Source organism: Callithrix jacchus, chromosome 7, assembly GCF_049354715.1.
Source record: "Callithrix jacchus isolate 240 chromosome 7, calJac240_pri, whole genome shotgun sequence".
In the NCBI taxonomy this organism is placed as follows: Eukaryota; Metazoa; Chordata; class Mammalia; order Primates; family Cebidae; genus Callithrix; species Callithrix jacchus.
In genome coordinates, this window is record NC_133508.1 from 27469927 (window position 1) to 27484455 (window position 14529).

Sequence of the window (14529 nt, forward strand, 5' to 3'; positions counted from 1 at the left end):
TAATCATTTTGTTTCAAAACCCATTCAGCCTGCCATTGAAATGAAAGATTCTGTTCCAAATACAGCAGGAGGAATGAAGAATGTACAAACATCCAAAGCAGGTAAATGTTGCAATACATATTTAACTCTGGAAGGATATACATTAAAATATTTGAAATATTTGAAATGCTCACAGTTTTCTTATTCCTAATTCTTTTTACCCTGAAATTTGATGGAAGGACTTTTTTTTCTTTTAAATTGAGACAGAGTCTCACTCTGTTGCTCAGGCTGGAATGCAGTGATGTGATCTCAGCTCACTGCAGCGTCTGCCTCCCAGGTTCAAGGGATTCTCCTGCCTCAGCCTCCAGGGTAGCTGGGACTACAGGCGCACATCACCACACCCGGCTTATTTATGTATCTTTAGTAGAGATGGGGTTTCACAATGTTGGCCAGGCTAATCTTGAACTTCTGACCTGAGGTGTTCTGCCCACCTCGGCCTCCCAAATTGCTGCGATTACAGACGTGAGCCACTGCACCTGGCCTGATGGAATGATTTGACATAAACAATGTGGATGATATTGTTGGTATTCACATATGAATAAAAGATATTTACAAGTGTAAGAATAAGAAATTTTTAAAATGTCAGCTTTAACTTAGAGGTTTCCACTTTTATGTTTTGATACCCTAAAGTTTCCAGTTTGGAATCTCTATACTTGTTAGGGATTCACAGAGGTAAATTATGAGACACTAAGATTTCCCCAGTGTTTCAAATGCTTATTGGAATTCTAATTTTTACCTAGAGGAAAGCTTTACTTGCAAACATGTCAATAATGATATTTTAGCATTAATCATTTTATCTTAGTGTTATTAAATTGATGATCTAAAGCCAGTCAGGAGTTCTGATTAGCAGATTGTGTGTGTGTGTGTGTGTGTGTGTGTGTTACCTTTGATTATTAAAAATGATGAAAATAATTTTTTTTTTTTGAGACAGAGTCTTTGTCACCCAGGCTGAAGTGCAGTGGTGTGATCTCAGCTCACTGCAACCTCTGCCTCCCAGGTTCCAGCAATTCTCCTGCCTCAGGCTCCCAGGTAGTTGGGATTACAGGCATGCACCACCATGCCTGGCTAATTTTTGTATTTTTGTTAGAGACAAGGTTTCACCATGTTGGCCAGGCTGGTTTTGAACTCTTGACCTCAGGTAATCTGCCCACCTCAGCCTCCCAAAGTCTAAGATTACAGGCTCATGCCTGGCCAGTAATTATTATTATTTTTATATATATTTTATTGCGTTTTAGGTTTTGGGATACATGTGAAGAACATGCAGGATTGTTGCATAGGTACATACATGGCAATGCGATTTGCTGCCTTCCTACCTATACATATGCTTGTTTGCTCTTATTTCTTCATGAGCTTGGGAGATCCAAGAAGCAAGACTTTTTTTTTTTTTTTGAGATGGAGTCTTGCTCTGTCACCAGGCTGGAGTACAGTGGCGTGATCTCGGCTCACTGCAACCTCCGCCTCCTGGGTTTAAGCAATTCTCTTGCCTCAGCCTCCCGAGTAGCTGGGACTACAGGCCCATGCTGCCACACCCGGCTTCTTTTTTGTATTTTAGTAGAGACAGGATTTCACCATGTTGGCCAGAATGGTCTCGATCTCCTGACCTTGTGATTTGCCTGTGTTGGCCTCCCAAAATGCTAGGATTACAGGCATGAGTTACTGTACCTGGCTGAAACAGGACTTTTAAAACAAAATACTTTAAATGAAATTCCTCAACACAGGAAGACATGAAACAGAAGAAGTATGAAGTAAACAACTTAAACAGTTCCTGTAGATCATTTCACTTCTCATGTAATACCTTTTGTAAAGTAATGAATAAGAGTCTAATTCTCTAGGGACCCAGATATATACATTTATTCATTTAATAAAACTTCATTTTATATCGGGCACTGGTATTGTATATCCTAAATATTTTTAGAAACATTCCCTCAGTTTAGGCCTGCATTATCCTTGTTTGACAATATTGTCTTCTAATTCATCTCCCTTTATTTATTCATATGCCCCTGAAATTCATCCTTCCCACAGTATTTAGGGTGATCTGTCTCCAGTGCAGATAGGACCATGAGTCCCTCTCGAAAACATAAATATTCAAACATCAAGATTACATATAAGGCTATTATCATCTGACTTCTGCCTAACTCTCCATCTTTAGCCCTTTCCTCTTTCTGCCCTTTTCTCTGGGATTTCTCAGCTGCTGGTGATGCTCTCCTCTCCAGTGCTTGTATTTTAGACAAATACATATGGGATTTGAGGCTTCTTTCCCTCTGTCTTTGCTGCCTTGCATGCTGTTACCCTTTCCTGCCCTCTACTCCCTTTAGTCTGGCTAACCTCACTTTTTAAGTCTCAACTCAGGCATGATCTCTAGAAAAGCCATCTTTGACGACTTTTATTTACATTTTTTTTTTTTTCTTTTTTGTGATGGAGTCTCACTGGAGTGCAGTGGCATGATCTCAGCTTTCTGCAACTTCGGCCTCCCGGGTTCAAGCGATTCTCCTGACTCAGCCTCCTCAAGTAACTGGGATCATAGGCACCCATCACCACACCTGGCTAATTTTTGTATTTTTGTATTTTAGTAGACAGGGGTTTTGCCATGTTGGCTAGGCTGTTCTGGATTAAGTGATCCACCCACCTCAGCCTCCCAAAGTCCTGGGATTACAGACGTGAGCCGCTGTGACCGTTCTTACTTACGTTCTTTAATCCCCAGTGCTTAGCACTTAGCAGGAACTCAATAAATAATTATTGAGTAAAATAGATAGACTGTTTATAAGATAACTTGAAAGATCGTCCCCTACAGTCTGGGAGCAAGGGCATAGACATATGGAGAAATAATTTCAGTTCAGGTGGAAAAGATACAGTACACAGATAAGGTAGAAGGCAGCCCCAAGGAAGGAGACACTGGTTTATCTGGGGAAAGATAGCTATAATTGAAGAAAACTTCACATAGCAGTCTGAGTGTTAAAAGATGAGAAGAAATTTGTCAAAATTTCAGATATAAGGAGCAGGATGTACAATGATAAAGATGTAAAAAGTAATAGTAATTTTGGAACTCAATAATAACAAACAATACTCTTTGTGCCTTGTTAAAAAGGTACTGTTGGCCAGGTGCAGTGGCTCATGCCTGTAATCCTGGCACTTTGGAAGGTCGAGGCGGGTAGATTGCCTGAGCTCAGGCGTTTGAGACTAGCAGGGCCAACATGGTGAAACCCTGACTCTATTAAAATACAAAAGAAATTAGCTGGATGCGGTGGCGTGTGCCAGTAGTCACAGCTACTTGGGAGGCTGAGGCAGGCGAATTGCTTGAACCCAGGAAGTGGAGGTTGCAGTGAGCTGAGATTGTGCCACTGCCCTCCAGCCTGGGTGACAGAGCAAGACTCTGTCTCTACATTAAAAAATAAATAAAAAAGGTACTGTTATAGAGAACATTATACAGTGTTACTTTATGTATTTCCACTATGTCTTAAGATTTTGTTTTGTTTTTGACTGTTTAGCTCATTTATGTTGGGTGAATGAATTTGTGAGTAAACCTTTGTATGGCATTAACCTGGTATCATCTAGTGTTGCTAGTCTCCTCAAGTGTTTGTTGAAGTTTTGGATAATGGTTGAAGTTTTAATTAGATACTTCATTAAGTTGATAGTTAGAAGTATTTCTTACTGGGAAGTAAATGTTCCACTAAAGAACATTTACTGAATCTTTTTGTGATTGTGCCACTGCACTCCAGCTAGGGTGACAGAGTGAGACCCTGTCTCAAAAACAAACAGAAAAAAACCCTCTCAATTTATGAAATACAAATAAATGTTATTTTCTGTTTCTATAAAAACTATACTTTTTACCTAACTGCTCTAAGTAGTTCGTTTAACTAAACATTTGGATGTTTTCAGCTGAACATGACTTAGAGGTAACATCAGAAGAAGAGCAAGAAAGGAAAGGAAGTGAAAATAACCAGTCACAGGTATTCAATTTTTATGAAAACTTCCGGTTTAATATGGTTTTCTTTGCCTTAATGATGTAACATAGTCCAAGTGAAATTGCCTTTCAGACTAGCCTTTTGGAGTCAGTAGATCATTATTTAATATTTAGTATTAAAAACATTTTGACTAAATATTCTTAGAATGTGCAGTAAACTATAGCTAATCTTTTGTTTTTGTTATAGTTACTCTTTACCCTTGAAATTGAAGCCAGAAATTTCCCGAGTATTGTTTCCTCTTTCATTTGTATAACTTCCTTACGTGATAAAGATGGTAGCATCAAATATTGAATCATATTATTAAGCAGTAGAAAATATGAACAATTTAACACTGATGGCCACTGAGTTGGGTTCATTTTAAAGAGGAATCATTCCCAGCGGTTCAGGATTTACATTCTTTTTTATTTTTGAGATGGAGTTTCCTTCTTGTTGCCCAGGCTGGAGTGCGATGGCATGATCTCGGCTCACCACAACCTCCACCTCCCAGGTTCAAGCAATTCTCCTGCCTCAGCCTCCCAAGTAGCTGTGGTCACAGGCATGTGCCACAACGCTCAGCTAATTTTGTATTTTTAGTAGAGACGGGGTTTCTGCATGTTGGTCAGGCTGGTCTTGAACTTCTGACCTCAGGTGATCTGCCCACCTTGGCCTCCCAAAGTGCTGGAATTACAGGCATGAGCCGCCGTGCCCAGCCGGGATTTACATTCTTATATTGCTGGTCACTAATTCCAAGGTTAAAGATTTATTCTGCGTTTTGCTTTGTGGTCTCTGTTGACTTCAGCGCCTACATTCAGGGAAAGAATGGGTCATAAAATCAACCCAGTTATTAAGAGAATCAGAATTAATTAATAACTGAATTAGTTCCTTTCAGAATGGGATCTTTCCATTGTTAGGATATAAACAATAACGGTTATTTCCATCTAGGAAATCAGTAAATACTATGGAATTTTTTAATCTACTATTAATGAACCTTATATAAGAATTGGACTTGAGCTGATAGTCAATTCAGATGTGTAACACCACACATTATGGTATATAATTTCAATTACAGTGTAAGAATTTGCTTTTTGTTCGGATTGGTGTTTATTTTAGCTCCTAATAATTTAAAGTTTCCCTGCTCTTCAGTTAGAAATCTTTAGAAAAAGTACTTAAATATACTGTAGGGGCTCAGTATTTGAGGTATGATAAGGTAAAGTCTCTTTAAGTCAGGATGCCTTTATAATACTACAAATCATCTGCTAATTTATTTTCAGTAGATTTAACACATAATTAATTAAGTTTAATCCAAAGGAACAGTGATAAAGTTAACTTTGCTGGTTCATGTTTTTCTCCTAATTTAGGCTAAGGCAAATTAGTTTTTACTTCTTAGTTACAATTCAGTGATTTGGGAGTAACTAAACATAGATGAAGTTTAACAGTTCAGTTTTAATTATTTCCTAATTTTTCTTTGTTTATACTTGATTACTTAAGGATAAAGTTATTTTAAAAACATGCACCCTGACAGAAAAGACATCTGAAAAACAAAACAAGCAAATTAATCTTCCACTTTCACAATGTCTGCAAAAAATGTCTCAAGAACCAGAACTGAATCAGGAGTGTGATAGAGAGGATATATCTTTATATTCAGGACTTCCTTGTGTGCAAAATGATGAAGAAATATCGACCAAACAAGGCAAATTAGAGTGGAAAAATAATTTAAAACTCATCACAAATGAGTTAAAGCAGAGCTGTGGTGAAACTTGTGAAAAATACAAAATTACTGCTTGTCCTGGGAAAGAGCCACTGCTTGATAGCTCTAAAGGAGGTGCAGATTTTAAGGAACTACCCTCTTCTTTGACAAATAATATACTTGATTGTGATGAAAAAGATTCTACTGTCTCTGTGGTATTCCACGCATTGCCCGAACCAAAAGAACCCAGTCTTGAAAATGTCTTTCCATCTCCTTCATGCTCTGGGTCCCCAGAATACGCTTGCCAGTCATCTTCCAATCCTTATTTAAATGAAAATAAATTAGTCCGAGGAAATAACAAACCAGACACTGAGCATGTTTTTAACACAAATGAGAATTTTTATAATGATACAGAAAATAAAAAAGTAAGGAACCCACAAGTAGTTACAGGTGAAATGAAAGAAGAGTTTGATATGCAAATGACAAAAAATATGAACCAAAATGCCACTAATTGTAAATTAGACATTGGACATGTGCCTTGGTCTAGTGATCCAAAAAGACCTTTTGATTTGATCTGCTCCAAAGAAATGAAGCATATGATTCAAATAAAAAGGCATAGTATTTCTGCTGGTACAGATGCTTACAAGGAAACAAAACCAATACAGAACTTGTTCCAGAAGCTGTTATATAATAATTGCAGTGCTAATAACTATCAAAGCATGGAACCTGAATTAGAAAATGTGAGGTCTTCTCCACCAGGTAGTGGCAGAACATCAAAAGTATCTCTAAAAGAAGAATTACAGCAAGATATTCAAAGGTTTAAAAATGAGATAGCCGTGTTAAAAGTAGAGTTCCGGGCTTTGGAGAAAGAAAAAGTTCAACTTCAAAAAGAGGTAGAGGTTTGCTTGCTGCTACTCTTTGTTTTTTCTCTGTCAATTATCTGATCCATTCTGATTTTCTGCTTATGAAGAGCTCATGTATAAAATGGCGTTACCTAAATAGGTAATCGTGTGTAGAAATAATTATTTCTGCTAAGTAACAGGAGTTAAGGAAAACATTCTCACAATCATTGTTCCTTAATCAACCTAAGAAGTCTATCAGTCTTCCAAGTCGCATATGGACTGGGAAAACGAATTTAGCCATATACCATGTTACCTTGTGAACCAAGATAAGTGTAAAGGAAATTGCTTTGTGAAAGGTAATAAGTGCCAGGGATTTTTTTCCCTGTTGACCTAAAGATGAATCTTTTATTTAAACAACATGGCAATACAGTGGGAAAGAAGCAGTGACTGAGAAGAGATGTAAAAATGTATCTAGCCTTGAGTGTTATAACAAATATTCCCAGCCAAAGGAACCTATTTAATGTGCTTTCATGTGTGCAAGTTTTATCTTTTTGACTCAAACTATTGGAACTTAGAATTCCATTATGATCACTTTAAAGATTTTTGGCAACAAATACATATACTTTCACCTATTTTTAAAATCATCGGTCAAATATATGTATTGAATCAGACCTTTGCATGAGGTTGTTTAATAAAGTATGGTAAGTTTGGGGATATGTACCATATAAGTAGCATAAATCCTTGGCCAGAGATTTAGTATTTAACTCCAAAGTAGAAAGCTGAGTTCTGTACATTGAGTCTTAAAGATAAACAATAATCTGCAGATAATCTTCTTTAGAAGTAAAAGTAGATGAGGCCTCCTACACTATGCATTAAATTACCTCCCTGCTATGGCATTAAATTACTTTGCCAGTGTCATACGTTTAATTCATCTGATTAAATTTGATGAATTTATCTGATAATTTATCTGATTCAGCATTATGGAGTTATAGCATCTCTTTTGGTGCCATAAAATGCTAGATAATGCCACTTTAGGAGCTCTGGATGGATCATTTAATCTATCTTGTTTTACTCTCATTATCAGTAGATAATGGGGCTAATGTAGATAATTAATACTTATACTGTATGTTCTCCAGCTATAAAATTGTATGATTATTGAATGTGAAATTTGGAAAGCATCTCATTTCCCAGAATTCCACACCAGCAACTCAGCAGTTTCACTCTGTTTTTTATGTTGTGGCAAACTTTAGTTTCTGTATTTCACTGAGCACCTTCACTTTGTTGATATCCCAGGATCCAAATGAAAAAAGAATTATAAAGGACATTGGGGAAAACAACAGCTTAGGGCAGAAAGCAGAAAGATTGCTTTCTTTTCCTGGAGCAGTGTTACATCCTCTAAATCTGGCTGTGTGGTATAAAATCAAGGTGGTAAAGGAAAAAGAAGATGCATCTTGTATCTTTGTCTTTTTTCTCTGTTCCTACCAGTAAAATGGGGTGAAAATTCATAGTAGTAGATAGTGAAGATTGGATGGGAATAAAAGCACAAAATTAAGAAGAGCCCTCGAAATTTTGGAAAATTCTGTTTCACTCAAACAGAACTGAAGCAGAATTTATAAAAATTTCATGGATAAAATTATGATAATTATAGCTTTTAATTGTATAACATAGATACAATGATCCAATTAAAGTAAGCAGAAAATGTTTTTATTGGCTAAAGTCACCACAGTTAAACTGAGTCAAATGATAAACTCAATGAAAACAAATTCTCTATTTAATAAAGTAATAGCAGTTCTTTAGTATCAAACTTTCATTAAAGGTTGAAGAAGAAAGGAAAAAACACAGAAAAAATGAAACGGAAGTATCAGCAAACATATATGATAGTGCTACTGATGATGAAGATGTTGATGATGATGTTGGATTAATTCAAGAAAGAAGGAGTGGAAAAACTGATCATCAACAATTTCCTAGGAAGGAAAATAAAGAGTATGTTAGGTAAGCCAATAGCATATTTAACAGCAGACAGTTGTTCCTGTGCTATAAAACGAATTCGAATTTGGACTAATATTCATGATTAATAAATTTTATACTTTTACCATGCAAGGGATATGCAATCATGTCTTGTAATTAGAAAAATGCAAATTAACAAACAATGAGATACTTGTTTTTTGAATTTTATTGATATTTTATTTAAAAAATAATACCCAGTGATGGCAAATGTGAGAAAAAAGGCATTCTCATACACTGTTGGTAAATGAAATTGGTAAATCCTTTTTGAAGGATAATTTAGTATATATCAAAATTTCAAATATTCCCTATCTTTAACCTAAGAGCTTCACTTCTGGAACTAGATTCTGCAGGAAAATATGGCTTACATAAAAACACACACACACACAAGTTAAGGACATTTATTATATATTATGGATAATATACAGTAAGCCTATGTATAATATGTACATAACATGTTAAAAATAAATACTATATGTAAAGAATATTTATATAAACATGTTACATATATACATATGTATCTTAAGGATATTTATTAGAGTGTCCCTAATGTTGGACTCTCAAATTAATCTGAATATTGCCAAGGGATTGCACAGAGGGATCTGTAGTCCATGTAAATGTTTCAGTATATTGAGTGTCTTTAGGGGCTCATGCTCAACTCTTAACATAACACAGTGGGAAATTTGAGTCTCTGTAAATTATGTAGGTGTATGATAGTGATATCCTTGTGCATGTTTTTACCCTATAAAAGAGTAGTTATGCCTGGGCGCAGTGGCTTATGCCTGTAATCCCAGCACTTTGTGAGGCTGAGGCAGGTGGATCACTTGAGGTCAGAGTTCCAGACACATAGGCAGGAGAATCACCTGAACCCTGGTGGTGGAGGTTGCAGTGAGCTGAGATTGTGCCACTGCACTCCAAACTGGGTGACAGGGTGACACTTCATCTCCAAAAAAAAAAAAAAAAAAGTCATAATTTTTCTTCTGTTAAATCCAACTTTTTATATTAGGATTAGATACTAGGCTAAAAGTCTGTAACAGTTACCAATTCCTTTCCTTTTTTTTGAGATGGAGTTTCACTCTTGTCGCTCAGACCAGAATGCAGTGGCGCAGTCTCAGCTCACTGCAACCTTTATCTCCCAGGCTCAAGTGAATCTCCTGCCTCAGCCTCCCGTGGCTGGGATTACAGGCCTGCACTGCTATACCAGGCTAATTTTTTTGTATTTTTAGTAGTGATGGGATTTCACCATCTTGGCCAGGCTGGTCTTGAGCTCCTGACCTCGAGATCCACCCGCCTTGGCCTCCCAAAGTGCCTGGATTACAGGCGTGAGCCACCGTGCCAGCGCATTGTTTTATTTTCAAACAAAATCATAAGTAATCAGAATATAGCTATTTTGGAACTGCATTTAATGGCATATAGGATATTCTAAAAGTAAGGTTTTTTCCCCCCTACCCAGGATATTTTCCTGATTTCTTCTTTCATGTTACATGTGCCTCATGCTATTTTAAAAACTTCATTTTAAAAAAAATCCACTTTGTTTAAGTGATACATTATGATATTTAAAAACAAAACCAAAGATTAGCCTAAATCTAATTGCTACTTCCATGTCTGAAGGTCATTGCTTGTAGGCAGTGAGCTCCAGCCTTTTACTGTAGCATTCAAGTTTAGTGTAGCATTCATCTTTTCTTTTCAAGTTCCTGGGAAACATCTAGACGTCATATGCCTAATCTATGCTCACCTTCTATTCTCTAAGTAGAATGGTTTTCTCCCACTTTTTTGTCTTGTGAACTCTTCGTTTATTTTGCCTTTTCTGTTTTAACGCTGTCCTTGTGCTTAGATATAACTTTTTATATATCAACTCTTACATAACACATTTCATCATAATGGTATTATAAAACTGTGGTTTTTGAAGTGAGGAATATACATTTCCTCTTATATTGCTGATAATTCATAAGTTTTTTGAATTAATGAGTGAATTGAGGTGGGGCAAATGTTGGAATTTTATAAACATTATTTTTTTATTCTTTGTCAGAATTATTAGAAAACATTGGCTTTTTAGTGGATTTTTAATTTTTATTTTTTTTTCCCTTAACTCTTTCTGCATTTTGTTTCTTTTTTTCTCTTTTCTTATATAACTGTCATTTCCCATGGATTTTTTTTAAAGCAGTGGTCCTGCCTTGCAAATGAAGGAAGTAAAGAGAATTGAAAAAGGAAAACCTACCTCAAAAGAATCTGTGAATTCACTGGTGTTTGAGAAGGCCAGCTTACTAACTGGTGGCCTGCTACAAGTGGATGATGACAGCAGTTTAAGTGAAATAGATGAGGATGAAGGAAGGTAAAATCTATAATTTCTTGATTTCTCTATGGAGGAAAAATAAAACACAAGCAAAATAAAATATTTTTCTATAGAGGAAGGTTAGGAGTCATTTTTTTTCTGAAAATAGAATAGTGTAGTCTCTCAAAGCCAGAGAATACTCTACTATATCCAGACTGCTGAAAGATTAAGAAGAGGATGAGTGACTTTGATAAGGAGCAGTTTCAATAAATGGTCACCATGGAGCCCTGACTGTCGTGGATGAGCATAGACAGCATTTGAAAGAACTTGGATGGAAAGGCAATAGGTAAACGGGTGGTAACTGAAGAAGAATGTGGGATTCAAGGGAGTCTTCTTTCTTTTTTATTTTAAAATGGAAATTTTTAGAGTATATTTATATGCTTTTGGGAGTAAGCCAGTAGCAAAGGAAATGCTTATGTAATTTAGTTTTGTTTGCATGTCTAAGCATTGGAAAGCTTGATCCATTATCTTTTAAAGATTTATAATAAACTAATTGTCCTTAGAACTTCTGTTTATGTAGTTTTTCACTACGAGTTTCATTTAGAACTGTTTCAGAAATGGAATATTCTAATATAATTGAATGTGTCAATGATATAAAAGTTAAACTATGAATTTTAAAAAATTACCTAATTATAAACATACAAACATGTAGGCTATCCTGAATTGAATTTAAATATTTCTTGATGATTGAAGATATCAGAGTGCTTTTGACAGTAGCATCATGAACAGCTATGATTTTCTAAGACTAAAAGATCAGGTGTATTAACTTAATAGCTGTTTAGATTCTGGGGAGAATGGGAGGAATTTGTTTATGTACTGTAGAAAATTAAACTATTGACAACCTATCACAGACTATTACTTTTAGATTATAAAGTTCTAAAATATTAAAAACCATGTTGCCTTATGCCAATAATGTCATTGACATGTATTGTATGCTCAATAAAGATTTTTTTTTTTTTGAGTTAGAGTCTTGCTCTGTTTCCCAGGCTAGAATGCAGCGATGTGATTTCAGCTCACGGCAACCTTCATCTCCCAGCTTCAAGCAATTTTCATGCCTTAGCCTCCCGAGTAGCTGGGACTACATGTGCATGCCACCATACCTGGCTATTTTTTGTATTTGTAGTAGAGACAGGGTTTTGCCATGTTGGCCAGGCTGGTCTTGAACTCCTGACCTCAAGTGATCTGCCCACCTCAGCCTTCCAAAGTGCTAGGATTACAGGCGTGAGCCACCACACCCGGCCTCAAAAAGGATTTTTGAATGCATGAATCGAGTTGAGTAGATGAATGAATGAATGAATGAATGTTGAAGAATTTCTTTAGAAAAAATAAATGTTTAGCTTATTGAAAGTAGGTTTTCAACTTGGCTACTAGATATAAGATCTTTTTATTTATTTAATTATTTATTTTTGAGACAGAATTTTGCTTTTGTTGCCCAGGCTGGAGTACAGTGGCACGATATCTGCTCACTGCAAGCTCCACTTCCTGGGTTCAAGTGATTCTTCTGCTGCAGCCTCCCGAATAGCTGGGATTACAGGCATGTGCCACCACTTCCGGCTAATTTTGTATTTTTAGTAGAGGTGGGGTTTCTCCACGTTGGTTAGGCTTGTCTCAAACTGCCGACCTCAGGTGATCTGCCCACTTCAGCCTCCCAAAGTGCTGGGATTACAGGCGTGAGCCACTGCCCCCGGCAGGTCTTTTTATTTTAAAAAATATTTGCAAGATTCAGAAATTACTGTTTATAATTATTGCCAGAAATAGAATGATAATATAGATTCATCTGCTGTCATATCACTTAAAAATACTTGAAACTAAACATTACTTTCACAGCACAGCAAAATATGTTTTGGAGCTAGAATGATTGGGTTTGAATTTTGGGTCTGCTACTGACCAGCTATAAGTGGTTGGAGCCAGTTACTTGGCTTTTCTGTGCCTAGTTTCTTCTTTTATAAAATACTTACTATGTTGTCAACCTCACAGAATTCTTAGGAGAATTAAAATGAGTTTAACATATGTACAGTGCTTAGAATAATGCATAGTACCTGCATTGTGAGTCCTGAGAAAATCTAACTAATATCATCATTCAAAAAGGGTTCTCCTCATGTAAGGATGTTAAGTGATAATATTCCAAATAGGTTTTAGTGCCAGTAAAAACTTGTTTTTGTTGAAAAGGACAGTAGCAAAGAATGCTGGTATGTATCTGTTGAATAATGCAAGTAACACTATGTTTTCCTTTTGCTTTGACTGTCAGAAAGCTTGATCTAAATTTGTTATGATATTATTAGGGTATTTATCTTGTCCCTTACTGTTACTCTTTCTGTTTATAGTTTAATACCTCTTGTAGAAAGTTATTATGTTTTAAATTACCCGTAAAAAAGATTCTTGTAAACTTTATGAATAGGGTAAATAAATTATAAATGCAGAGATTTTATTAAAAAAAACAATAGTTTTAGATATTCCTTGTATTTTACATATTTACTATTTGCCTGAAAGGTATTTTTTTTTCTTTTTAGGCCTACTAAGAAAACACCTAATGAAAAGAACAAGGTACTGTAAAAAATAAATTATCAAAATCATTGTTTAAAAAAACATGTTATAAAAGATAAAGTGGGCGGGGCACAGTGCTCACACCTATAATCCCAGCACTTTGGAAGCTAAAGCAGGAGGATTGCTGCCCAGGAGTTTGAGACCAGCTTAGGCAACATGGTGGGAGCCCTGTATCTACAAAAATTAAGAAAAAATTAACCAGGCATGATGAGTACACCTATAGTCCCAGCTACCTGGGAGGCTGAGGTGAGAGGATTGCTTGAGCCCAGGTGTTTGAAGCTGCAGTGAGCTGTGATCATGCCACTGTACTCCAGCTTGGGTGATAGAGCAAGACCTGATCTCACAAAAAGAAAAAGAAAGAAAAAAAAAAAAGAAATGATAAAAAGCCAGATAATCTTTTGTTGTAAAGATATACTTTAGGAAAGTGATTAAGAAGCACTAGCCATTGATAAAAATACCTTTTTTGTTTTTTTGAGATGGATTCTCAGGCTGAAGCACAGGTGCCCATCACCACTGGCTAATTTCTTTGTATTTTTAGTAGAGACAGGGTTTCACATATTGGTCATGCTGGTTTCAAACTTCTGACCTCAGGTGATCTTCCTGCCTCGGCCTCCCAAAGTGTTGGGATTACAGGCGTGAGCCACTGTACCCGGCTTAAAGATATCTATCCTTTTAACAAAAGTTAGTTTTTTTTAAGAAATAACCTGTGTTTTTGCTCATATAGAAAGATGGATAATTACCCCTTCTGTATATGCTATAAATATTTTGGGGACATTTTGAAACAGTGTTATTTATTTCATAGGTCAAAAACCACATGCAGTCTATGGATGATGATGTTGACTTAACTCAGTCATCTGAAACAGCCTCGGAGGATTGTGAACTGCCCCACTCTAATTACAAGAATTTTATGTTGCTCATTGAACAACTTGGAATGGAGTGTAAAGGTGGGACCATTGCATAAATTTACGGCCTTTTTTTGTATCCCATTGTAATGTATGTACCCTTTGCATGCATTATGTTATGCTTAGTATAATGTATGTAATAAAGTGTAATGTATGCACACTTAGCATATATTATGCTATGCTTAGCACACTTAGCATGGCACCCTTTACCTTAGAGTGCCGATGTGTTTTAGGGATG

At 36.1% G+C, this 14529-nt stretch overlaps 1 protein-coding gene across 27 annotated transcripts in view; it reads left to right on the plus strand.

The window, feature by feature from the left end:
* Positions 1-14529, plus strand: part of ANKRD26 (ankyrin repeat domain 26) — a 96845-nt gene that overhangs the window by 40890 nt on the left and 41426 nt on the right. For 16 of the 27 annotated variants that reach the window (XR_013519596.1, XR_013519593.1, XR_013519594.1 and 13 more), the window contains 7 exons: positions 29-101; positions 3916-3986; positions 5469-6560; positions 8326-8501; positions 10675-10845; positions 13356-13389; positions 14192-14333. Coding sequence is in view for 21 of the 27 variants with exons in the window: in XM_078329622.1 (XP_078185748.1) it covers positions 29-101; positions 3916-3986; positions 5469-6560; positions 8326-8501; positions 10675-10845; positions 13356-13389; positions 14192-14333 (1759 nt within the window). In the remaining 6 variants the exon portion in view is untranslated. The remainder of the gene's footprint in view (positions 1-28; positions 102-3915; positions 3987-5468; positions 6561-8325; positions 8502-10674; positions 10846-13355; positions 13390-14191; positions 14334-14529) is intronic. The other 11 variants (XM_078329631.1, XM_054258537.2, XM_078329635.1 and 8 more) reach the window with 3 other exon arrangements.